Below are 25058 nucleotides of genomic sequence, written 5' to 3' on the forward strand. Positions count from 1 at the left end.
ATTGTATTATTATCTATTTTACAGGGTAGGAAGATTAGGCTTAATAAGCTCTTGCCTTTTCCTGAGTATCCTATGAAGAAATTCCTATTAGTTAAATGCCTACTAAAGCGCTAAGTTAATAAACTAACAAAGCTCTTTTTAGATCAACTGGGCTGAAACTCTACCCGTGCGACGTTCCCATTCTCTGCCACGAGGTGACGTCACGACCAACTCCACCGCTACATTCTCCGCAGGGAGCCACGGTCGGTATCTCGCGAGAGCCGTGGTTTCCTCCAACCTCTTTTGGATATGCGCGGGGCGTAGGACGCTTCTATCAGGGTGGTCTGATGCCTTTTTGGCAGTCTTCCTAGACTAGCGCTTTAACAAGGCACTTACTGCCTTTCAGCCACCCGAGATCTCGCGAGACTTGCTACTCTGCTCCTCCCCCCTCCTCCCCCTTGCGCCTGCGCACATCCCTTCAAAGCAGAAGGTCGCGCCTGGAGGAAGTGGCCGCTTTGGGTTCCGCGGCCGCAGCGCCATTACTACTTCTCTGAAGCTCCCCTCGGCCGCTTGCCGTGACACCCCGCCGCCAAGATGCCTCGAATTATGATCAAGGGGGGCGTGTGGAGGAATACCGAGGTAAGTCCCCTTTTCCCGCCGTCCGCTGCCTTCCGCCCCTTCTGGCAGCTTGTGCGCAGGCGCGCGGAGGTCGGGGAGGCGTGGAGGATGTGCCCTTTGGGGGCTGCGTTGGGGGGCAGCGCGGGGCCGACCCTCTGGGCCCTTACCTTGTGCCAGGCCTGGCGTTATCTGATCGCCTCCAGGACCAGGACCGTGGTTTAACCCCTGACTACGTGCCAGGCACTTGTTAGTCACGCCGTGGACATTTGTTGAATTGGGGACGCGCCCCCCGCCCTGGAGGAACTCAGTGTGGAGGGGGAACTAGGACATCAGCGAGAGTTGGTCTTTTGGGACATCCGTGTCCCTCAGCCCGGGCGCCGTGCCAGTCTCTCATACTCAAAAATAAAGAAGTGCTGTGGCCACAACTTTGTTTCTTCATTGACTTTCTTGTAGAGGGGAAGCAGTTTCAGTTCCAGCTTCACCGAGCCCGTTTCTGCCCCCATCTCTCGGTTATCTGTTATCAAGGCATAATTTGTCTGCCTTCCTGACAGATCCCGGGGCCTGTCTCTTCCTGCCCCTCCGCCTCAGCCTGGTTAGAAGCCAGATAGGACAAACTGCTTACCGTAGTCTCTTTGCTTCCAGAAATGTAGTGGATAATGCCAGTCGTGAGCCAAAGGGCAGAAGAGAGGGGGCAAAATAGAAATAAGATTTTAGTGCCTTTTGTGTTCACAGTGTGCTGAATTTGTTGGTTTCCGGAGCACATCAGTATCTTTCCATGCTCTGTCTTTTTATATCTTGTGCTTTCTTGGAATATTCTCCTACTGCTTGGCATCTTTCTCACCATCCTTCAAAACCCAGTTCAGAAACACTATTTGGAATTTTTGCCCATTTGCCCTGTTGGAATTATTTGCACCCCCAGGGGTCCCATGGCACCTCTATCATCCATTTGTTATAGCTTACTTTGTCCTTTTGCAAGCATCACATCCTTCTCTGTGGTGCTGGTAAGTTTCTAATAACCTCTCAGAGCTTCAGTTTTCTTATTTTTCTAATGGGGATGATACTACCTACCTCTCTTGAGGATTAAATGAGTCAGTACATTTGGAACATTTAGAACAGAGTCTGGCATGTAGTAGTCTTTCAGTAAGTGCTAATTGCTGTTTCTTTCCCCCAGCAGACAGCATTGCAGTTGGTATCCTTAGAACCTAGGACAGTAACCAACATGAAGTAGGTTGCCTAGCAAATGTGTGCTGAATGAATCTAGCAGGGTAGATAACTGCTGTGTATGCTTAGTTGAAGACGTGTTTAAGTATAGCAGTACTGCCACAAAGTTACAAATAAAGTCCACGGCAGCCTTGCCTCGCAGTTTGCACAGAGGGAAACAGGCTATTTGAATTGGAGAAGAGATGACTTCTGGGGGAGAGACAGATGTACAAGAGCAAGTAACAGCAGGATTCCTATGCAGTGGCTGAAGCCTTGCAGTCTTTTTAAATCTCTGATGATGGGGACACGGGTGGTGGTGGAGTGGCCCATGTATGAATGAGCCATGTAGCACAAGTTCATTGTGGAAAAAAGCCTAAGAGTAAAATGCCCCCGGTGCATTCATCTATGGCTCTCTTATGCCTGGAGTCTGTTGCTTAGCTTGCCAGGCTTCCCTGGGAATGTTGAATTCTGTATCGGAATGGGTGCCCTGGTGAAATAGTATCTGGAGACTGGGGGAGACTGGAGGCAGAAGTGACTGGTGAGGTGGGGGAGACCTGAGATGCTGATTCTTGGGTCAGAGCAAGGGTTATAGGGCTAGAGAGAAAATGCCATTTGTAAACTGGAGACAGGAAACCTGGATTGGAGAATAGATTCACCATACTCTTGACTTGCTTCTTGAGGGCTGGCTGTGGCCTTTTCGATTCTCTTTCCCTAAGTACTCATGACCTGGTACAAGGTAGGTGTTTGGGAAATGTTTTCTGAATGAATGAGTAAATGAATGAGCTGTACCCTTTTCAAAAGAATGACGGCTATGCATTGGAGAATACTTTTTGTTAAGCCCTATCAAGTAGAGTTTCTCAGATTGGCCTGTACCCACTCCCAATTTATTGGGGGGGGGGTGTTGTGTGTAACGGAGGGTATGATGTCCTTCTAAGGGATTTCCTCTTAATTTCTTGTATTTTGCTGATTCTGGCTTGCTGTTTATTATTATAGTAAATGAAGTTTTTCTTCTTTTTTTTAACCTACAGTATGTGTGTGGGTGTTTATGTCTCTCTCTTTCTCCCTAGCAATCCTGTCAGAGTTAATTTAAATTTTGTCTTTTCTCAGTTGGAGTTTCGTGATTGAATATACTGTTTTTCTTTGACAATTTTTTTTAGGATGAAATTCTGAAAGCAGCGGTAATGAAATATGGGAAAAACCAGTGGTCTAGGATTGCCTCATTGCTGCATAGAAAATCAGCAAAGCAGTGCAAAGCCAGATGGTATGTACCAGTTAATGAGTGGAAAACAGTAAATGACCTTAATTATGATGAAGAAAATGTCAGTTCTTTGAACCTTAGCAAAGAAAGCAGGCGTTGTGATATAACAGAAAGTATGGAGTGGGAGGTGGGAATTTAGATTTAAGACTTAGCTGTCACTTGCTGCCTGTGTGATCTTAGGCAGGCCATTTTTCTATCCCCTCCATCCTGCCCCAGTTTTCTCCTAGTTAGAGATAATAGTGCTGGGTGCTGACTGATGGAGGTACGAGGCTCAAATGAGTTAATGTGTCTGAGAGTGCATTATCAAGCATAAAATAAATCTACTTTTAGGGATGGTGGGATCCCAGCTTATAAATGGATGTGTTCCAAAAGTTTATAAGTTGGTTGTTTTAGAATTTACTTTCCCAAAGAAATAGATGGTAAATAGTGGTTAATTTTCTAGGCCAGCTCCCAGTAGTTGAGTTTCCTCATTAATACAGTTGAAATATTTTATATTTGATACCTCACAATACAACGTAAGCCAACGCTACACCTGTTCTTTCCTCTTTTAAGTCACAGGATAGTGGACACGTTAAGCTCTTTACCTGTGTTTTTGCTGAGTGATCTGGCGCCAGCCCTGACCCATGTAGTACTAGAATCTTATTTTGGATTGAACAAGAGTGACCTAATTTCCTAGGCACCGGGGTAGGGGAGAGGATCGGAATGTAGGGATTGGACCCCAGAGAGGAAGATGGTCCTCGGCGTGAAGAAGTGGTTCTGATTTCTGCCTTTCTTAGTGGAGCTGAGCTCCTGCCCCAGTGTTCGGGAGTGCTTGAATCTTGTTTGCCAGCCTCATCCAGCTGAGTAGACTGGATGGAAAAGGTGGGTTGGGTGGGGCATTAGGAAAGACAGAGGATGACATAGTAGTTTTATTTAAATTTAAAAACACACCAAACAAAAGGATATGATACTGAAAAGCATTTAGTGAGTGTAAGTCGGATGCTTAAGGAAGTAAGCCAAGGTGTTGTGAGAATCAAATCAAAGTGGGAGAAAGTGCTGTGAAAACCAGAAACACTATAAAAATGTGAGGTGGTATTGTCTTATTTGCAGATAATTTCAAAACCTCCAGTAAAGTGTAAAATAAATGAAAACAACTGATATTTGGGAAAGAAGGCATATGATCATGTCTCAGTCAAGTTACCTTTTTAAGTATCACTAACCTTGCATGATTAAAATACATTAGAATTTGGTGGGATGGGGAATATTGAATGGGGTGAGTTTAACCAAGCAGTGAATATTCAGTTGTAAAAAATAGCAGCTTTTGTAATTGAAGGATGAGTTAGCTTGTATTTTTTAGACACTAGAAGTCAGTGTCTCTAATGTGTAAATGGGATATTCATGCTAGGTGATTGATTAATGTATAAAGTGGTATCTTTTTAATAGGTATGAGTGGCTGGATCCAAGCATTAAGAAAACAGAATGGTCCAGAGAAGAAGAGGAAAAACTATTGCACTTGGCCAAGTTGATGCCAACTCAGTGGAGGACCATTGCTCCAATCATTGGGAGAACAGCTGCTCAGTGCCTGGAACACTATGAATTTCTTCTGTAAGTGAATCTCCAAAAGCAGTATTAAAATGTGTGTATATCTTCTCAATGAGGCTGAATAAACTTTTAGCATTTTTTGTCTTTAAACATGTAGTTGCAGATCTGAGTAAAGCCAGAAGAGCCGAAGCTATTGGATTATATACTCCTAATTTCCTGTGGTTGATCAGAATTATGTCTTCTGTTATATACTTTTTAAGAGAATAATTTAGAAATGTTATAAAATTATACATGTCCATCATAGCACAGCTGAGAAAAAAATAATAAAAAAGCAAATAAAAATCACTCATAGTTGTCCTCCTGAAGTTGACCATCAGAAGATCTTGGTTCTTTACTAAAAGTTCTTTTATTTGTATGGCTCTACTGCATTTGTGATTAAGGAGCTGCTTGGATCCTGTTTCATGGTGAATGGAAACACTGAAATTAGAATTTTAATACCGTCTCTTTCAGGTGAAGCAGTAGTAGAAATGCAATATTTTGTTAATGCCCATCCATTGAGCTTGAAAGAAAAGAGTGCCAGCACTGGGAAACCTACTGTTTCTAAGACTAGCTGGTGTTTTTCTAAGACTAACTCCTCTGGGCTCTCCTCTAGAGATAAAGCTGCCCAAAGAGACAATGAAGAGGAAACAACGGATGATCCACGAAAACTAAAACCTGGAGAAATAGATCCAAATCCAGAAACAAAACCAGCACGGCCTGATCCAATTGATATGGACGAGGGTAGGTGTATGCTTGTGAGAAATTTATTTCTTTGGTAATCATAGACTCCTCAAGCCTCTTTGAACGCTTTCAGTTCCTTTCTCAACTCCTCTGGCTTTTTAGAACCCCAGTTCTGTCTGCAGTTGCTGTTCTTAGGCTCTTTCTAAACGTGTCCAGTCTTCTGTTATAGAGGAATTGGTCTTTTTGGACGGTGTCCCTTCATCTTCTGATTTTTCAATTCCTTTAATAAATTAAGCAGTGTAAAACTACCGGGTAGATTTCCTAGAGGCTAGAGGTAAACCCTTGAGGATTCTGTATTCTTGTTCCTGTTCTTCAGAGAGAGACAACAAGTCGGGATTTTGCGCTCCAGTCCTCCTGTTAACTACTACTTTGACTTTAGGCAGGTAATTTAATCTTTGTGAAGAGGCAGCACCACAGTACTGTGATGGAGACTTACGATGCCTCTTTGAGACGCTGAATCAGGAATCAGAGGAACTGGATTTTAGACCCTCTCTGCCACTTACTGGCTATCTCGCCTTAGGCAAGTCATATAAATCTCTCTGAGCTTTGATTCTCTTTCCTACCAGATGGAGAATAATAATATTTATCTTACCTCACGGGGTTGTTGTGAAGCATTCAGTGAATATTTTTTGAGTTTTTAAAATTTAAAAGTTTGAACATAGTGGTTCCCAAGGGTAGACTGTGGCTAGGCTGCATCATTGTCACATGGTAAACATTTGAAAATACAGGTACCAGAGCCTCCCTAGGAAATCTGAGTCCGTCAGTTGGGGAGTGGGGAGGTAATCCTGGAATCTGAGTTTTTTAGAAAGTTCCCTTTTGATTCCGTTGGACAGCCTTGTATAGGAACAGGCATCAGAGATGAAATTTATTCTACTCTGGCGAGTCATGGAAAATATATTAGAGGGAGAGAAATAGTTTTGAGGAAAAAAAGTGTATTTACTGAAGATTATCAATTCCCTTATAATTATATAGTAGTTTTTATATTATTTCACAATTTGTGCTGTGCCAGTTAGTTGATGAAAATGAAGGATATGGTGATTATAGCCACTGTTTAATGAATACCTGCTAGATGTTTTACTTATTTCGTTTTACTTAGCTCTTCTCAACATCCCTATAAAGTAGGAGTTGTTATTCCCATTTTATAGATGATGAAAAATACTCGGGGAGGGTAAAATAAGTTATCCAGGGTCACATAGCTAGCAAGTGGTGGACCTGGCTTTTACCTTAGGTTGCTCTGACTTCAAAATGCAAGCTGTTTCCTTTATGCTACACCATATAATTGTATTTATGGTTTTTCTCATCTTAAGCACTAGGGGATGTGTCTCATATACCTTGCTTCTGCTGGAGGAGAACTTAGTTTTTCTTCTCTTTATTTTTGCAGATGAACTTGAGATGCTTTCTGAAGCTAGAGCCCGCCTGGCTAATACTCAGGGAAAGAAAGCCAAGAGGAAAGCAAGAGAGAAACAGTTGGAAGAAGCAAGGTATGCTTGTTTCCGTCCATAGGTGAGTGATTAGTCTCTGCATCCTCAGGCCCAGTAGAACTGCATGATTTATCAACCCTGTTGGGTGAGTAATAATTAGAATTGCGTAACTCCAATTTTGCTGATATTCTTAATTTCTTTATTACTTTGGAAAAGTCTTAGATATTTTTCTCCCTAACCATTTCAGAATAGTTACGGAAAAAAAATATATATTTCAAAAAATTTTGTAAGACATGGCAGAAGTAATACCTAGATGTTTCACGTGGTATGTTGGATTTGTTCTGTTAGCATGAGAGCTTCATCTGTTTTAGCCGTCTTAGAGTCAGATGGCTACAGGACACACAAGGCCGTGTGACTTTTATGTGACTGCCGATTACTCACTCTCCTTGATTAGTCTTGGGCAGGCGCGGGCTGTGAAACAGGAAACTCAGCTGAACGTAGAGGGGGTTAATAATGAGCCTTGAACCAAATTTTAGGCTCTCATAGAAATTTTCATTTAAAAAGTGAGTGGACTTCAGTATTGCCTTCTGCTCAAGGTTTTCTTCACTTTCCTCTTCTTTTTCCCTTTTGGTTGGATTCATGATTGATGACATTCCTAATGGCCCAGAAACCAAGATGAAGCGGATAAAAGTGAAAACCTGAACTGTATAAGAGCTTATTAGCTTTTGGAATTCAGGCATTTTGGAATAACTTCTCTAGCCACGCAGCTGCCATTTCTGGTCCCAGAGTTGGGAAGTGCTTCCTGACCTGATGACTAGCATTGTGTTGATGGTTTCCCCAGTAATAGCTTTGGAGTGCCAGATCCTGGGACGGAGGATTCTTTCATGCCTGAGGATGCTTGTTGGCATAGCTGGCCAATCGCTAGCCCAGAATAGTTACTTATGATGGGAATATGACTGGCCTGAGACAGTAAACAAACCAAAAGGAGGTACTAAATTTTCTTTCCAGTCTCAGTCACCTTTCTATTCTCTACACTATTTATGGTTAAGTAATGTGAGTAAGGTTGAAAAAAATTCACTTTTCCATTTTCATCCGTGGTGGTTTCGGGACCAAATTTTTTTACCTTTTTAGCCATGTGGATTGGGCCATGGATGTAGCAAGTGTGTATATGAAAAATCTCCAAGTGTGGCTGATGTTGCTTGCTTTAAATAAATTTTTGCAGATTTAAATTTACCCTGCACTTTGTTTTAGATTTTCTTGTAGAATCTATACATCTCTATAACTTGTGTTGTACACGTGTCTTGTAATAGACTAGATTGGTCTGTATGTAAAATGCAATGCAGGCCTATTTACTTTGAATGCTAAATTACAGATCCGTTTTATAACAAAGCTAGTACACTTTTCCTTTGGTGGTGTACTATTTTTTTCTGGGAGCATGGTTGATATAATGCTATATGTAGCTTGGTTATACTCATTTAGCATTGTATTGTAAAGGTTTTCTAATGTCGTTTGAAGTCGTCATTTCCTTTATTTGAAGAATGAAATTACTTTACTTTTGAAATATCTTCCTAAACCTTCCTCTCTCTCAGTGTAGATGTACATTTTTGTGTGTGTACACACACAGTCACATTTGTCTAAAATTGGATCATACTGTATATACTGTTTTGATGAGAAGTTAGCTGTTAATCTTATTGGGGTTCCCTTGTAAGTGATGAGTCATTTTTCTCTTGCTGCTTTCAAGATTTTCTCCTTGTCTTTGGCTTTCAGCATCTTTAATATGATATTTCTGGTTGTCAACTTCTTTATGTTTATCTTACTTGGAGTTCGTTGAACTTCCTGGATGTGTAGGTTAATGGTTTTCGATAAATTTGAGAAATTTCAACCATTATTTCTTCAAATATTTTATTCTCCTTTGCTTTTGCTATTCCTGTTGTGCATATGTTCACTTAATGACATTCCACGTTCTGTGAGGCTATGTTCATATTCATTCTTTTTTTCTCTTTGGATTCCGTAATCTTTATCCATCTGTCCTCAACTTTGGTAATTCTTCTGTCAGTTTGAATCTCTTGTTGGGCCCCTCTAGTGAAGTTTTCGTTCCAGGTTTCTACTTTTCAACTCCAGAATTTCTATTTGGTTCTTTTTAATCATTTCCATCTCTTTATTGATTGTCTCTATTTGATGCACATTTCCATCATGATTTCTTTTGTTCTTTGAACATGTTTATAATGGCTCCTTTGAAGTCTGTTAAATCTGACATCTGGTTGCTCACAGGCATTTTCTGTTTTTTTTTTTTTCTGGTGTGTAGGTCCTGCTTTCTTGTTTGCTTGCATGTCTCAGAGTTTTTTTGGGAACTGGACACTTTAGGTGGTATATTCTAGCAGTTCTGGGTGTTATTGTTATTGTTACTTGCTTGTTTACTTGTTTAGTGACTGGCTGGATTATTTTAGTGGTCTATTCCCCCTTTCCCTCCCCCCCAGAAATGCGAAGCCTCTGATGTTGCTCCTCGTGGGGGCTCAGTCTTCGGTATGCCCAGTCACCCCGGGATGCTGTGGTTTTGACAGGACTTTTTTTGACATCTTTTTCCCTGGCTGCACCCAGCTGTTAAACTACTAATTGCCAGCTGATTGCTGTATTGTTTTCAACGCTGTCTTGGGGCGTAAATTGCTCCACAAGCTGATCCAGTCAAATTGGGGCTCCTTTGAAGGGGTAGTTCTGAGATCCGTGTTTGATACCCCAGGAGGGCTCCTCTCACTTTTCTCTTCATTTGTTTCTCTCTGGCAACAGTTTAGCCTATATCTCCAATGAATCTATCGGTTTCTTCCCATTTTCCTTTCACCACAACTTCCATTGTTTTTGAGAGTGCCCTTAGGCTTGAACTTCTCCATACTCTTTTGCAAATGAAGGCAGTTTCTTTGGGGCGAGATTTGGAGTTTTCTCTTGTACCCCTAGGCTCTGATGTGCTTGTCTCTAAGTGACACCCCTACTTTAGGAGCTGAGTGCTTGGTCGGGGAGGTGGTGGTGTGGGCAGCAGCCCCACGTCTCCTTGGCTTGCCTCACCTGCATGGAACCCTCATCCCACAAGCTGGGGCAAATGATTTTGGGGCTCCAGTATGCTCAGCAGCACTGTGCCCGAGACAGAGCCTCTGTCTGGGCAGAAGAAAGGCCCTCCTTGTGGGCCACTCTTCACCTGTGCAGCAGGTGTCTGGAGATAGGCTGAGAAATGCTGACGTCCTGCCTCTCCTGGCTGAAAGCCCTCCTGGGAGCTGGAGGCAGAGAGAGCCCTGTGTTCTTGGCTGCACCAGGGGGAGTGGAATTTCTGACTCTGAGCAGGGAGGGGGAAGAGGAGAGGGAATGGGTCTTGATTCAAATATCGCAGGCTATCACTTGTCTCACCGAATTTTAGTAGATTTTCTTGAATAAATGTTTCTTCATTTGCTGTATCTCCTTAGGGTCCTTTCTAGAGACTTAATTTTTTTAACTAATTTTCAGGAGTTTCATTGAGGAGTGGGTCTGCAGAGCCTCATGCTGGAAGTTGCTCCTTTATACTGTTTTTTAACTTGGTTTTCCCTCCTTTAATATTGTGAATAACTTTTCTCATCATTAAATCTTTAAGATTATGGCATCATGGGATGGTACAAAGAAAAAAGTAAAAACTAAATGAAATTCCCACCTCCAGTGATGATCCCTGTTCGTATTTTGGTGGTTGTCCTTTATGTCTCCCCATGCATGTCTTCACTGGTAGATATGCATGTAATTTTTACATGTTGCTCTGTAACATGTAAACTTTGTAATATTTTTTACGTAGCAGCATGTTTTGAGTATTTCTCCACATCAGAGCAGATTTACAGGTTTTTGAAGGTTACGTGGATGGCTGTATAGCGTCCTACCTTGTAGCTGTGTTGTAAATTCTCTTAACTGATTTCTTTTTGGATGGTTAGGTTGTGTTCAGTTATCCGCTCTTAGGACAGTGCTCCGTGAACAGTCTTGTAGCTAAGGCCTTATTCACGTTCCTTTTTATCTCCTCAGGCTGAGGGCTGAGGAGTGAAATCACTGGGTTAAAAATGTGAAAAACTTTATATTTTCAAATTCTCTTTGGGGAAAGCTGTAGTAGTTTACTTTCTCATTACTGTTGTGGGAGACTGTCCACTTTTTGTACCCTTGCCATTGAAACAAACTGAACACTGTTAATTAGATATGCAGAATTGTACCTGATTTAATTTGTGATTCTTTAGTTATTACGTCCACCTTTTGTTATTTTAGTTTTTTGCATTTTTTTTCCTTAGTGGATGTTTCTTTCCTTTTGTTCCTTTTTTTCCTTGGGATTCATTTTTTAAAAACTTGCATAGATTCTTTTTATCTAGCTGTTCCTAATATTAATTTCAATTGTTTTTTCTGTTACTTGCCTTTTAATTTTGTCTTATGATTCTTTAAAAAATAGTGCTACAGAGATATAAAATTTAAAATTCAAAGCTGTTGGGCTGGCCCTGTGGCTGAGTGGTTAAGTTCATGTGCTCCACTTCAGCAGCCTAGGGTTTTGCCAGTTTGGATCCTGGGTGTGGACCTAGCACCGCTCATCAAGTCATGCTGAGGCAGCGTCCTACATAGCACAACCAGAGGGACCTGCAACTAGAATATACAACTATGTACTGGGGGGCTTTGGGGAGAAGAAGAAGAAAAAAAAAAGATTGGCAACAGATGTTAGCTCAGGTGCCAATCTTGAAAAAAAATGCAAAGCTGTTTATCTTTTCCTTTGCCTTTAGTTTGTATTAAGTATGGTCCCATCCAGAGATAAGATACATAATTACTTAGAGCTCCTTCTAGTTTTTCTTTTTGCTTTATTGAGTGTGTATCTTTAAATCAAAACTAGAATTTATTTTAGTGAATGGTGTGAAGTGGGAATTTAAGTAAATATTTCTTCCCCAAATAACCACATAGTTTTCTTAACTCAGTTGGATGATCCATCCCTTCCCCATGGTGTGTGATTTTCAAGGTGACCCTGTGTTCTTTTTCTTTAGGCGTCTTGCTGCCCTCCAGAAGAGACGGGAACTGCGAGCAGCTGGCATAGAAATTCAGAAGAAGAGAAAAAAGAAGAGAGGAGTTGATTATAATGCTGAAATCCCATTTGAAAAAAAGCCTGCTCTTGGTTTCTATGATACTTCTGAGGAAAACTACCAGGCTCTTGATGCAGATTTCAGAAAACTAAGACAACAGGATCTTGATGGAGAGCTGAGATCGTAAGTTGCCTCTCTGATTTTGGAAATGGGAAAGTATAGTAGGAATTTTATGGAGGGCCAGGTATTATCCTTGTCCGAGCCAGATTTGTACGAAGCACAATGTGGCCTACATGACACTTGTTTTTATTTAATGGATTCACCTTTCTGAGAAAACTAGTGACCCTGGCTGTCATGTTGTTAGCACAGAATGCTCTTTGCATCTCTTGAAATGTTGGCACTTGGTTCTTAGTGAACTGCCTACTCACTTGAGTCACAGTTTAATATTTATGTACATTTGTGAATAGATTAGTTGTTTTACTAATGGCCTGAAGGAATTTGTCAAAATCTGGTTTGGTTTGTTTAGTCTTTTCTGGTGAAAATTTTATCTTGTTTTTCTTAAAATGAAATTCAAAGAAAAAAATTACTGATGCATTCTTAAATCTTTTTTACTTAATGGGGATAAGTAGGTATATTTATAAAATGTTTGTGTTAGGGTACAGAGGATTTTGCCTAATTTTAGGGATTTTTAGACTTTCTTTAGTTTTCATATTGGGATATTATGGGGAGAACCATTTATGATTGTCAGATTTTTAGTTTTCTTCTCCCTGATTGACCTTCCATTTCTGTTGACATGAATTGTCACTGAACAACAGATGTCAGCCTCTGAACAGGATTTTCTTGGATGTACTACATTGTATATATTTCTCAAATTAGGACTTTGCTTTAGGTAGCCTGTGCAAACAGAGATTGAAGATGAAGCCGAATCTTGTGGAAGGAGTCGGCTAGGTGGGGGAAGAGGATGACATGCGAGGGGGAGGAGGTGTTCCCGGAGCGTTAAAGGACAGCTTAGAGCTTGGCTTTAGACTTCCTAACAACTTTTTAGTGTCATTTGTCAGCACTTAAATATCCTTTTAAAAAAATTTGTGAATTAAAAACATAACAGATAGTGGAATAACAGCTTCCAAGGGAAATTAAAAAATTCGCAATGTTTTAATTCTGTCCCCTTCATGTATTTGTTTCCCATTTTGTATACTGTGTATTTGTATATTTGTTTTCCCTTTTGTATACTGGTCTTCATCATGTTCCTATGTGTGTACATATTTTTATATGAATATAAGCATGATATAGGAATAGTTTTTTGTTTTTATTTGACATTATATGTAACATTTTGCTTATCATCATACCCTTTATAGTTAGATAATCTTAACACTTAGTATTTCAATTGCTTAGTATATCCTATTTTCTTAATAATTCTATTGCTGTTCTGAGTCTGCGTTCCCCTTGAATATAGTGGGTAGGTAATGGCATAGGGAATAAGTTAATATATATAGTTGTTGTCTTTTTGTTAGTAATTTTATTAGGAATGGGATTATTTTGTTCAAGTGTATGAGTATGTATATTGCTTTTAATGTCATTGCTTGTATATAACTGCTAAAAATGTCTTCTCTACTTGACCCATGACAGTGAAAAAGAAGGAAGAGATAGAAAAAAAGACAAGCAGCATTTGAAAAGGAAAAAAGAATCTGATTTACCATCAGCTATTCTTCAAACTAGTGGTGTTTCTGAATTTACTAAAAAGAGAAGCAAACTAGTACTTCCTGCCCCTCAGGTAATCAGATAAAAGCAGTTTTTTCATTGTGTGAACTCATCTGCTTATCATTTATTTGGCAGTGTTTGCAGGCCTGCGTGCCAGGCTTTTGCTAGGTGCTGGGTGCCCTTAAGAAAGTAACAGCGTAATAGATGAGCCACATAAAAATAAGTCATGTGATGTAGTGTGATAAATAAGCAACAGCTTCTCTGTGTAAGTTATTATATCAGGCCTTAAACTGCTGATTGATGGTTTAGTGAGTGATTGTCAGCTCTTAGCAATTTGTCGGCAGGTTAGGGCTCGGGGCCACTTTTTTGTAGTGACCAGGAAAAAGGTGTTGTTTGGCTTGTGGACTTCAGGCTGCTTTCTTTTAGGGGATTCTTTGTTGTGGCATCCTTCTCTTTGAGACAATAGCTGTGAGAATCACCGTGGGAGTTGCAGAGAAGAGAGAGAGAAACATTCCCTCATTCAGCTTATCTTAGGCTCTGCTCCTTTGACTTAATTATAGTTGGTCAGAAACATGGAATTTTCGATAAGCTCTTGCTTTGTTTTGAGTAGTACGCTCTGTAGAACTAGACAGTTTAATGGAGCAGAAGGATGGGCTTAGGCCAGAGGAGCTTCTTTCCCCGTAGAGAACACTGGCTGTGTCAACTCTTGGGTACAACAAAATGATTGTGTCAGATGCTGCCATTCCTAGTAGTGATATTTCTTTTTTTTTTACGATTTTATTTTTCCTTTTTCTCCCAAAGCCCCCCAGTACATAGTTGTGTATTTTTAGTTGTGTGTCCTTTTAGTTGTGGCATGTGGGATGCTGCCTCAGCGTGGCTTGATGAGCGATGCCTTGTCTGTACCCAGGATTCCAACCAGCGAAACACTGGGCCTCTGAAGCAGAGCGCGAGAACTTAACCACTTGGCCACGGGGCCGGCCCCCAGTAGTGATATTTCTTAAATTGAGATTTTGCCTGTAATTTTTTTTCTTAGTACTCCTTAGGATATTTATTTTAGTAAAATTACTAAGACAACATCTTTTGGTTTTCTTCAGAATCTTGTGGCCTAGGAGACCCTCTCTGTGTGATATTTTAATTGGTTTTCAATCATCCCCTCTACCCCTCATTGATAGGTAGTTTTGTACAAACACTGTTATTTCATGTCTTGCTATATTGATATATTGGTTGATTTGAAAGAATTTCAGTATAGGAATACAAGACTTCACAGCTTGATACTATATCATATGTGGAATTTCCCCCTTACATTATATAGGGAAGACTTTTAAAAACTTTATTGTGGATATTTTCAAACCTGCAAGAAGTAAAGAGAGTAGTACAATGAACCCCTTTGTACTTATCATACAGCTCCAGTGGTTCATTTTCTGCAATATGGAAGTCTTAAGCTGTGTTGTTCTCTGGTTAAAATATTGCTTACTGAGATAATTGTGTCTTTCTAGATTTCAGATGCAGAACTTCAGGAAGTTGTAAAAGTAGGCCAAGCAAGTGAAATTGCACGTCAAACTGCCGAGGAATCTGGCATAACAAACTCTGCTTCGAGTACTCTTTTGTCTGAGTACAACGTCACCAACAACAGCATTGCTCTTAGAACGCCACGAACACCAGCTTCCCAGGACAGAATTCTGCAGGTAAGCTGTCATAGTGGAATGAGCCTTTCACTTTATTGTCCTTAAAAGTATTACGAAAGAGAGCACGAAGTGGTTTGGTTTTGTTTCTTTTAGTGTAGACAGTTTGAAACTGAGTCCCCAGCGCATAGGTCCTAGAGATTTCTGTAGTAGGGAAGCTAAATCAGCAGATTCAGTAATTAGGTGGTTTCTTTTCTACACTTATTAATTCATAGTTTTTTTTGAAGCCAGCCCTTCTGCTTTCATTAGTCTTTAGTACCTGTCAGTAAAGCATAGCGTTTAAAAATTTCACGTTGCCTAGCAATCCTGGAAAGAAATCAGACATGTAGTCAGTAATTTTTAAAACTTCCTTGCATTTCCGTACGTAGCTCGGCATAGGCTGTCATCAGTCCTGCTTCCCACCTTCTCCTTTACACTCGGGGGGTACACTCTGTTCCTAGTGTGTCTGCATGCCGGAGGATAGCCAAACCTAAGAAAATGCTGTTGAGTCCCTTAGCAGCCTCACGTCTCGTTTCCTCTTCTCTGATAGTTAGGATATAATTTTAAGGTCTTGATTCAGGAGTCAAATAATCCTGTAAGGTTTAGTAAGAAAAATAATCGTGCCCCTCATCACTTGCTCTCTAGAAGCACCACTTACAGCTCTTTGTTTTTATCCTTATTGCTAAGATACTTGTTGCATGTTTGTTGATTTTTTTCAGTTGTAGGCATTATTCCACCTAGAATTTGAATATTTGGCTCTCTCGCACACTCTGCCTCTATCATGCATTATGCTCTTTCCATTTCCCCATCTTCCATTATAGTATATATATCAAACTTCCATTATAGTTTGGTTAGCTCCATATTCATGATTTACTTTATGACTGTAAACCGTATTCATTGCTGAGCCACAAAGTACCTTATAATTACTTGATTCTACAGTATTTTGTTTGTCTTTGAGTTAATACTTGTTTTATCCAGTTGCTAAATTTTCTGATTACTTAGCACTAATTCAACTCTAGACTTAGACTCACTATGTAAATCTCCTGAAATCTGGTCAAATTTTAGGTATTCTCATCTTTTTGAAGAAGTCTTTCCCAGAACTTCTGAATGTTCTAGTCTGGACTGATTACTCTTTAGATCTTGTTTATAGCAAGAAACTTGTTTACAGCAAGTAGTTGTTTACGTCTTTTGGTGTCTCTTCACTGTCACCCTGGAAAGTCCCTTGGATCACCTCTTTCTTTGTTTACTTCCTTGTTAGTGAAGCGGGTCTTTCAGTAGCTTTCTAAGGAAGGGTTCATGGGAGATGGTATTTTTAAGACATTGTATATCTGTAAATTACTGTCTACCCTCTTATTTGATTAATAGTATAACTGGGTATAGAATTCCAAGTTGAAATTGTTTTTGTTCAGTTTTTTTTTTAATTTTTATTATTATTTTTTGTTAAGATTATGATAGATTACAACCTTGTGAGATTTCAGTTGTACATTATGTTATGGGTACACCACTTCACCCTTTGTGCCCTCCCCCCACTCCCCCTTTTCCGTGGTAACCACTGATCAGTTCTCCTTGTCTATATGTTAACTTCCACCTATAAGTGGAGTCATATAGAGTTCGTCTTTCTCTGTCTGGCTTATTTCGCTTAACATAATACCCTCAAGGTCCATCCATGTTGATGCGAATGGAACAATTTGGTCGTTTTTTATGGCTGAGTAGTATTTCCATTGTGTATATATACCATATCTTCTTTATCCAGTCATCAGTTTCTGGGCATTTAGGTTGGTTCCACGTCTTGGCTATTGTAAATAATGCTGCGATGAACATAGGGGTGCATGGGACTCTTGGGATTGCTGATTTCAGGTTCTTAGGATAGATAGCCAGGAGTGGGATGGCTGGGTCATAGGGTATTTCTATTTTTAACTTTTTGAGATATCTCGATACTGTTTTCCATAGTGGCACTAGTTTGCATTCCCACCAACAGTGTATGAGGGTTCTTTTTTCTCCACAACCTCTCCAACATTTGTCACTCTTGGTTTTGGATATTTTTGCCAATCTAATGGGTGTAAGGTGGTATCTTAGTGTAGTTTTGATTTGCATTTCCCTGATGATTAGTGATGATGAGCATCTTTCATGTGTCTATTGGCCATACTTATATCTTCTTTGGAGAAATGTCTGTTCATGTCCTCTGCCCATTTTTTGATCGGATTGTTTGTTTTTTTGTTGTTAAGCTGTGTGAGTTCTTTGTATATTATGGAGATTAATCCTTTGTTGGATAAGTAGCTTGTAAATATTTTTTCCCAATTAGTGGGCTGTTTTTTTGTTTCAATGCTGTTTTCCCTTGCCTTGAAGAAACTCTTTAGTCTGATGAAGTCCCATTTGTTTATTCTTTCTATTGTTTCCCTCATCTGAGGAGTTATGGTGTCCAAAAAGATTCTTTTGAAACTGATGTCAAAGAGTGTACTGCCTATATTCTCCTCTAGAAGACTTATTGTTTCAGGCCTAATCTTTAGGTCTTTGATCCATTTTGAGTTTATTTTTGTGAATGGTGAAAAAGAATGGTCAATTTTCATTCTTTTACATGTGGCTGCCCAGTTTTCCCAGCACCATTTGTTGAAGAGACTTTCTTTTCTCCATTGTAGGCCTTCAACTCCTTTGTCAAAGATTAGCTGTCCATAGATGTGTGGTTTTATCTCTAGGCTTTCAATTCTGTTCCATTGATCTGTGCCCCTGTTTTTGTACCAGTACCATGCTGTTTTGATCACTGTAGCTTTGTAGTATGTTTTGAAATCGGGGATTGTGATGCCTCCGGCTTTGTTTTTCTTACTCAGAATTGCTTTAGCAATTCGCGGTCTTTTGTTGCCCCATATGAATTTTAGGATTCTTTGTTCAATTTCTGTAAAGAATGTCTTTGGGATTCTGATTGGGATAGTGTTGAACCTGTAGATTGCTTTAGGTAGTATGGACATTTTAACTATGTTTATTCTTCCAATCCATGTGCATGGAATGTCTTTCCATCTCTTTATGTCATCGTCAGTTTCTTTCAAGAAAGTCTTGTAGTTTTCATTGTATAAATCTTTCACTTCCTTGGTTAAATTTATCCCAAGATATTTTATTCTTTTTGTGGCGATTGTGAATGGGATTGAGTTCTTGAGTTCTTTTTCTGTTAGTTCATTGTTAGTGTATAGAAATGCTACTGATTTATGTATGTTCATTTTATACCCTGAAACTTTGCTGTAGCTGTTGATTGTTTCTAATAGTTTTCCTAAGGATTCTTTGGGGTTTTCTATATATAAGATCATGTTGTCTGCAAACAGCGAGAGTTTTACTTCTTCATTGCCTATTTGGATTCCTTTTATTTCTTTTTCCTGCCTAATTGCTCTGGCCAACACCTCCAGTACTATGTTGAATAGGAGTGTTGAAAGTGGGCACCCTTGTCTTGTTCCTGTCCTCAGAGGGATGGCTTTCAGTTTTTGTCCATTGAGTATGATGTTGGCTGTGGGTTTGTCATATATGGCCTTTATTATGTTGAGGTACTTTCCTTCTATACCCATTTTATTGAGAGTTTTTATCATAAATGGGTGTTGGATCTTGTTGAATGCTTTCTCTGCATCTATTGAGATGATCATGTGGTTTTTGTTTCTCATTTTGTTAATGTAGTGTATCATGTTGATTGACTTGCGGATGTTGAGCCATCCCTGTGTCCCTGGTATAAATCACACTTGATCATGGTGTATAATCTTTTTGATGTATTCCTGTATTCAGTTTGCCAGAATTTTGTTGAGGATTTTTGCATCTATGTTCATCAGTGATATCGGCCTGTAGTTCTCCTTCTTTGCGTTGTCCTTGTCAGGTTTGGGGATCAGAGTGATGTTGGCTTCATAGAATGTGTTAGGGAGTACTCCATCTTCCTCAATTTTCTGGAATAGTTTGAGAAGGATAGGTATTAAATCTTCTTTGAATGTTTGGTAGAATTCTCCAGAGAAGCCGTCTGGTCCTGGACTCTTATTTTTGGGGAGGTTTTTGATTACTGTTTCTATTTCTTTACTTGTGATTGGCCTATTCAGATTCTCCATTTCTTCCTGGTTCAGTTTGGGAAGGTTGTAAGAGTCTAGGAATTTGTCCATTTCTTCTAGGTTGTTCACTTTGTTGGCATATAGTTTTTCATAGTATTCTCTTATGATCCCTTGTATTTCTTTGGTATCTGTTGTGATTTCTCCTCTCTTGTTCCTAATTTTATTTATTTGAGATTTCTCTCTTCTTTTCTTGGTGAGTCTGGCTAAGGGTTTGTTGATTTTGTTAATTTTTTCGAAGAACCAACTCTTTGTTTCATTGATCCTTTCTACTGTCTTTTTTGTTTCAATATCGTTTGTTTCTGCTCTTATTTTTATTATTTCCCTCCTTCTACTGAGTCTGGGCTTTGTTTGTTCTTCTTTTTCTAATTCTGTTAGGTGTTGTTTGAGGTTGCTTATGTGAGCTTTTTCTTGTTTAGTGAGGTGAGACTGTATTGCAATGAATTTCCCTCTTAGGACTGCCTTTGCTGCATCCCAAATGATTTGGTATGATGTGTTCTCATTTTCATTTGTCTCCAGATAATATTTGATTTATTCTTTAATTTCTTCAGTAATCCATTGTTTGTTCAGTAGTGTGTTGTTTAGTCTCCACATTTTCCCACCTTTCTCTGCTTTATTCTTGTAGTTGATTTCTAGTTTCATAGCATTATGATCAGAAAAGATGCTTGATATTATTTCAACTCTCTTGTATTTATTGATGCTTGCTTTGTTTCCCAAAATATGGTCTATCCTTGAGAATGTTCCATGCGCACTTGAGAAGAATGTGCAACCTGCTGTTTTTGGATGAAGTGTTCTATATATATCTATTAAGTCCATCTGGTCTAACTTTTCATTTAATTCTATAATTTCCTTGTTGATTTTCTGTCTGGATGTTCTATCTGTTGGTGTTAATGGGGTGTTGAGGTCCCCTAATATTATTGTATTGTTGTTGATGTCTTCTTTTAGTTCTGTTAAGAGTTGCTTTACAAATTTTGGTGCTCCTGTGTTGGGTGCGTATATATTTACAAGTGTTATGTCTTCTTGGTGGAGAGTCCCTTTTATCATTATGTACTGTTCCTCTTTGTCTTTCTTTATCTGTTTTGCTTTGAAGATGACTTTGTCTGATATTAGTATAGCGACACCTGCTTTCTTTTGTTCATTATAAGCTTGGAGTATTGTCTTCCATCCCTTCACTCTGAGTCTGTGTTTGTCTTTGGGGCTGAGGTGTGTTTCCTGGAGGCAGCATATTGTTGGGTCTTGTTCTTTGATCCATCCTGCCACTCTGTGTCTTTTGATTGGAGAGTTCAGTCCATTTTCATTTAGAGTGATTATTGAAATGTGGGGGCCTACCGCTGCCATTTTATATCTTGTTTTCCGGTTTTCTTAAATTTCCTTTGTTTCTCGTCCCATGGTTTAGTCTGTTCTGATGGAGAGCTGCTACTCTCTGTTGTTGTCCTTCTACTTATCTCCTTTGCCCTTGGTTTTGTAGCCCCTTTCCTTTTTTTGATTTTTCAGGAATGAGGGTTTTCCTGAGCATTTCTTGAAGAGGAGGTTTTGTGGCAATGAATTCCCTTAATTTTTGTTTATCTGGGAAAGTTTTTATTTCTCCATCGTATTTGAAGGACATTTTCGCTGGGTGGAGAATTCTCGGCTGCAGGTTTTTGTCCTTCAGATTTTTGAATATATCATTCCACTCTCTTCTAGCCTGTAAGGTTTCTGCTGAGAATCTGCTGGTAGCCTGATGGGGGTTCCTTTGTAGGTTATTTCCTTCTGCCTGGCTGCCCTTAGTATTCTCTCCTTGTCATTGACTTTTGCTAGCTTCACTACTATATGCCTCAGAGTTGGTCTTCTTGCATTGATAAAGTTTGGAGATCTATTGGCTTCTGTCACATGAAGTTCAATCTCTCTCCCCAGCTTTGGGAAGTTCTCAGCCATTATTTCTTTGAATAGGCTTTCTGCCCCCTTCTCCCTCGCTTCTTCCTCTGGTATACCTATAGTCCTTATGTTGCATCTCCTAATTGAGTCAGATAATTCTCGGAGAGTTTCTTCATTTCTTTTTAGTCTTAGTTCTCTCTCCTCCTCTGCCTGCAGCATTTCTATATTCCTATCTTCCAAATTGCTCATTCTTTCCTCCATATTATCGGCCCTACTGTTCAGTGCGTCTAGATTCTTCTTAATCTCCTCTATTGTGTTCTTCATTTCCAGTATTTCTGTTTGGTTCTTCTTTATAGTATCGAAGTCTTCTGTGACCTAGCTCCTGAACTCGTTGAGTTGTCTATCTGAATTCTCTTTTAACTCATTGAGTTTTTTAATGATGGCTGTTTTGAAGTCATTATCATTTAGGTGATAGGTTTCATTGTCTTTGGGATTTTTTCTGTGTATTTGTCATTTTCCTTCTGTTCTGGAGGTTTAATATATTTTTTCATACTGCTTGATGGTGTAGATTTGTGCCTCCGCATAGAGATAGAGTTTAGTTACTGCTTCCACTTGTTTCTACTGGTGTGGTGGGGGGACAGTTGTTTATACTGCTCCAACCAGGAACCCTATCAGCTGTTGCTAACGGCCTGGGCCCCTCCTCGTGGTCACAGTGGTCCTGTGGGGTCCCTCTTCAGCTGTGGGGGCCGTCACAAGGGGGCTTCAGGCTGCTGGTGCCTACTGTTGCAGACCACCTAGACATGCTCCCTCCTTAGGGTCTGCAGCGGTGTTATGGGCTTTCCCAGCGGCCAGGGGCAGGATCACTTATATTTGCAGCTCTGTCACTGTCGGCGCCCGCAAAAATCTCACTTGTCCACTATGGGTCACAGCAGAGCTACGGGCAGCTTCTGCAGTCTGTGGTTAGCTCACCTAGCTATGCTACCTTTGTCCCAGGGTCTTCCAGCCTTGTGGTTGCTGGGTGGGTGCTCTCTACTAGTGCTGTGCACAGGCTATCACTGAGGCTGCTGTGAGACTGTAGAGTTTCCCCCTGGGCCGCGGAGCCGGCCACTGGAGCTCCACCTAGCCCCAGTCCTCTCCCAGGAGATCTCCGGGAGCCCCGAGCCCCGCCCAGGTGAAAGCCCGGTCAGTGGGGCTGGTGGCGGCAGCTGGCGGGGTGCCACCCCATTTGGGATTCTCTCTGGGAGCCTCCCGGCATTGTGGATGCTGGGTGGGGCCTCTCCACTAATGGCAGGTAGAGACTTCGCCTGCTGCCCGGACGGAACTCTGGAGTTCCCCCACTGGGCTGCGGATCCGGCCGTTGGAGCTCCATCCAGCCCCAGTCTTCTCCAGGAGATCTCTGGTAGTCCTGAGCCCCTCCCGGGCGATAGCCCGGTCAGTGGGGCCAGTGGCAGCAGCTGGTGGGCCGCCGCCCCGTTTGGGATTCTCTCTGGGAGCCTCCTGGCATTGTGGATACTGGGCGGAGCCTGTCCGCTAATGGTGGGTAGGGGTTTTCCCTGCCGCCTCAGGTGTGTAACTCTGGAGCTTCCCTCTGGGCTTAGGTGTAATTGCAGGAGGCTTAGGTAGGGCTCTGGTCACCTTTTTCCACTGTCGCTCCTCTGGTGTGCACTCCCTCCTGCCCTTGGTGTGTGGTGATGTTCTGGGGGCGTCCGCTGGAAGAAAGCTGCTTGCAGGTACTAGGCTGTTCGGGGGTTGGGGTTGGAGAGTTTTCACTTATCTCGACCTCCTCCTGGAGGGAAGTCCATCCGCCTTCCGATGTATAGCAGCGTGGGTCTCTCCGGCATCCTGAGATGCTATATGGATATCCTTTGTTAAGCGATGAATGTCCAATTAGTTGTAGATTCAAAGGGGGAGAGACAAAGAAGACTACTCACGCCATCATCTTGGATCTTCTCCTTTGTTCAGTTTTGAAGGCAGCACTCCAGTGTCTTCTGGCTTCCACTGTTGCTGTTGAGACCTGTGCCCTTCATATTGTTAATAGGAAACCTGGTTTTTTCTTTCTCTGGAAGCTTGTACAGTCTTCTCTTTTTGTCATGTGTGTTTCTTGGTGTTGGTCTGTTTTCAACCACTGTGCTAGGTGCTTCGTGAATCTTTTCATTCTGGAGACTCATGGACTTCAGTTCTGCTAAGTTATTTTGAAATTTTTAAAAACTTTCTCCTTTTCATTGATCTGTTTTCTTTATGAACTTTGAATTTTCTTAGTTATTCCTCTCTGGTTTTTTTGGCCTTAATTTACTTTTTGATTTATTGCTGGGAGATTTTCTGAATTTTATCTTTATTAAGTTTTTAAATTTCTAGTATCATATTTTTAGTTTTTCAGAGCCCTTTGTTAAATGTGTTCAATTTTTTAACATCTCATTCTTAATTAATATCTTCTCTTTTTTCTCTGAGGCTGTTATGATGGTTTGGTTTTGTTTTTATGTGTTTTCTTTCAGCATAGTCTTCAAGTTTCTCTTGTTTTGTTCTCTTTCGTATTGGGTGTTTTCTCAAATATCTTTTGATCTTTGGCTTTTGACTTTTGGCTATCTAGGGCCGGGGTAGGGCAACTAAAGCTGGCTAGAAGCTCCTTGGGTGTGGTGAGTCTCCTCGACTCCAGACTTTCCTGTAGGCTGAACTGCCTGGGCTGTTTCATTGGGGAATTGTTGATGTCAGTATTTCTAGATCTTTTCTCTTGGGTTTGTTAGATCCTCCAGAGAAGTAGCTTCTCATCTCTTGCCTGGAGTGTGTAAAGCTGGGCAGCCTTTTGGGAACCTAGCTGGGAAAAAGTGGTTTTGTATTTGGAATAGCAAAAAGAACACACATAGGATTTTGATAATGTGAAATTCAGGGTTCTGTCCACAAATAAAGACATACAGAATAATGGAATAAACCTTGTTCTGGTTAACTTCCTTGTGTCCCAAAACTGAGTGGCTTCAAACGTATTATTGTGCTCATGGTTTCTGTGGGTCAGGAATTCAGACAGGACATTGAAGGAATGGCTTATCTCTGCCCCATGATATCTAGGGCCTCAGCTAGGAACACTCAGCACTTGGGGGTGACTTGACAGATAGAGGCTGCTGTCATCATCTTTCCATGTTTGCTGTTTGATGCTGGCTGTGGGTTGAGTCCCCACCTGGGAAGGTGGGGTAATCTGTATGTGGCTTCTCCACGTGGCTTGGGCTTTCTCACAGCGTGGTGGCTTCAGAAGTTGAACTTCTCCTGTGATGTCTCAGGGTTCCAACATGAGTGTTGTACTGAGTGTGGTGGGAAGCTACATTTTTTCTAACCTTGCCTGAAGGTCAAGCAGTGCTGCATTCTGCTGGTTACAGGCAAGTCACAAGCCCATGTAGATTCAAGACAAGGGGACAAATACCCCATCCCTTGATGGAAGAATGTCACAGTTGAATTATAAGACGAGCATTTGAGATGAGAGATATGTTTGTGACTATTTTTGGAAAATAATGGTGTTTCAAAGGCCGTGAGTTGGGGATTGAGGGATTGCAGGTGCAGTGATAGTAATGAGTGCAGGGTTATAGTGGAGGGACTAAAGGGAGCACAGTCCGTCCTTCCCGAAGAGGGCAGGCAAGTGTTCAGAAAGCAACCTTCTGTTATGAGTTTTCTTGGACGTGGATAGGCCCGTTGGTAGTGTCTTAACTTCCTAGTGGAAGAAACTGAGTCTCCGAGAGGCTAATGAAGATTAGATAAAGATTAGTGATAAAGCTAGACCAAAGCATGGGTGTTGTGACGTTTAGCCTAAGCTCACATTGAGAAATTTGAGTTCTTAGTTATTTATAGTTTTTAGTTACTATATATATAATATATATATTCTCTTTTTTTTTTACTGAGTTCATAGTAGTTTACATCAATGTGAGATTTCAGTTGTATGTTACTTCTTGACTGTCACCACATAAGTG

General features: G+C 40.7%; 1 protein-coding gene across 1 annotated transcript in view; it reads left to right on the forward strand.

Annotated features, from left to right (window-relative positions):
• Positions 1–432: 432 nt before the first annotated feature.
• Positions 433–25058, forward strand: part of CDC5L (cell division cycle 5 like) — a 50159-nt gene continuing 25533 nt past the window's right edge. Inside the window, 8 exon segments of the mRNA NM_001301220.1 lie at positions 433–618; positions 2955–3058; positions 4478–4639; positions 5229–5356; positions 6738–6837; positions 11793–12011; positions 13455–13599; positions 15023–15211. Of these exon segments, the coding sequence (NP_001288149.1) occupies positions 574–618; positions 2955–3058; positions 4478–4639; positions 5229–5356; positions 6738–6837; positions 11793–12011; positions 13455–13599; positions 15023–15211 (1092 nt within the window). The 5' untranslated portion in view covers positions 433–573.

Source organism: Equus caballus, chromosome 20 (assembly GCF_041296265.1).
Source record: "Equus caballus isolate H_3958 breed thoroughbred chromosome 20, TB-T2T, whole genome shotgun sequence".
Lineage (NCBI taxonomy): Eukaryota > Metazoa > Chordata > Mammalia > Perissodactyla > Equidae > Equus > Equus caballus.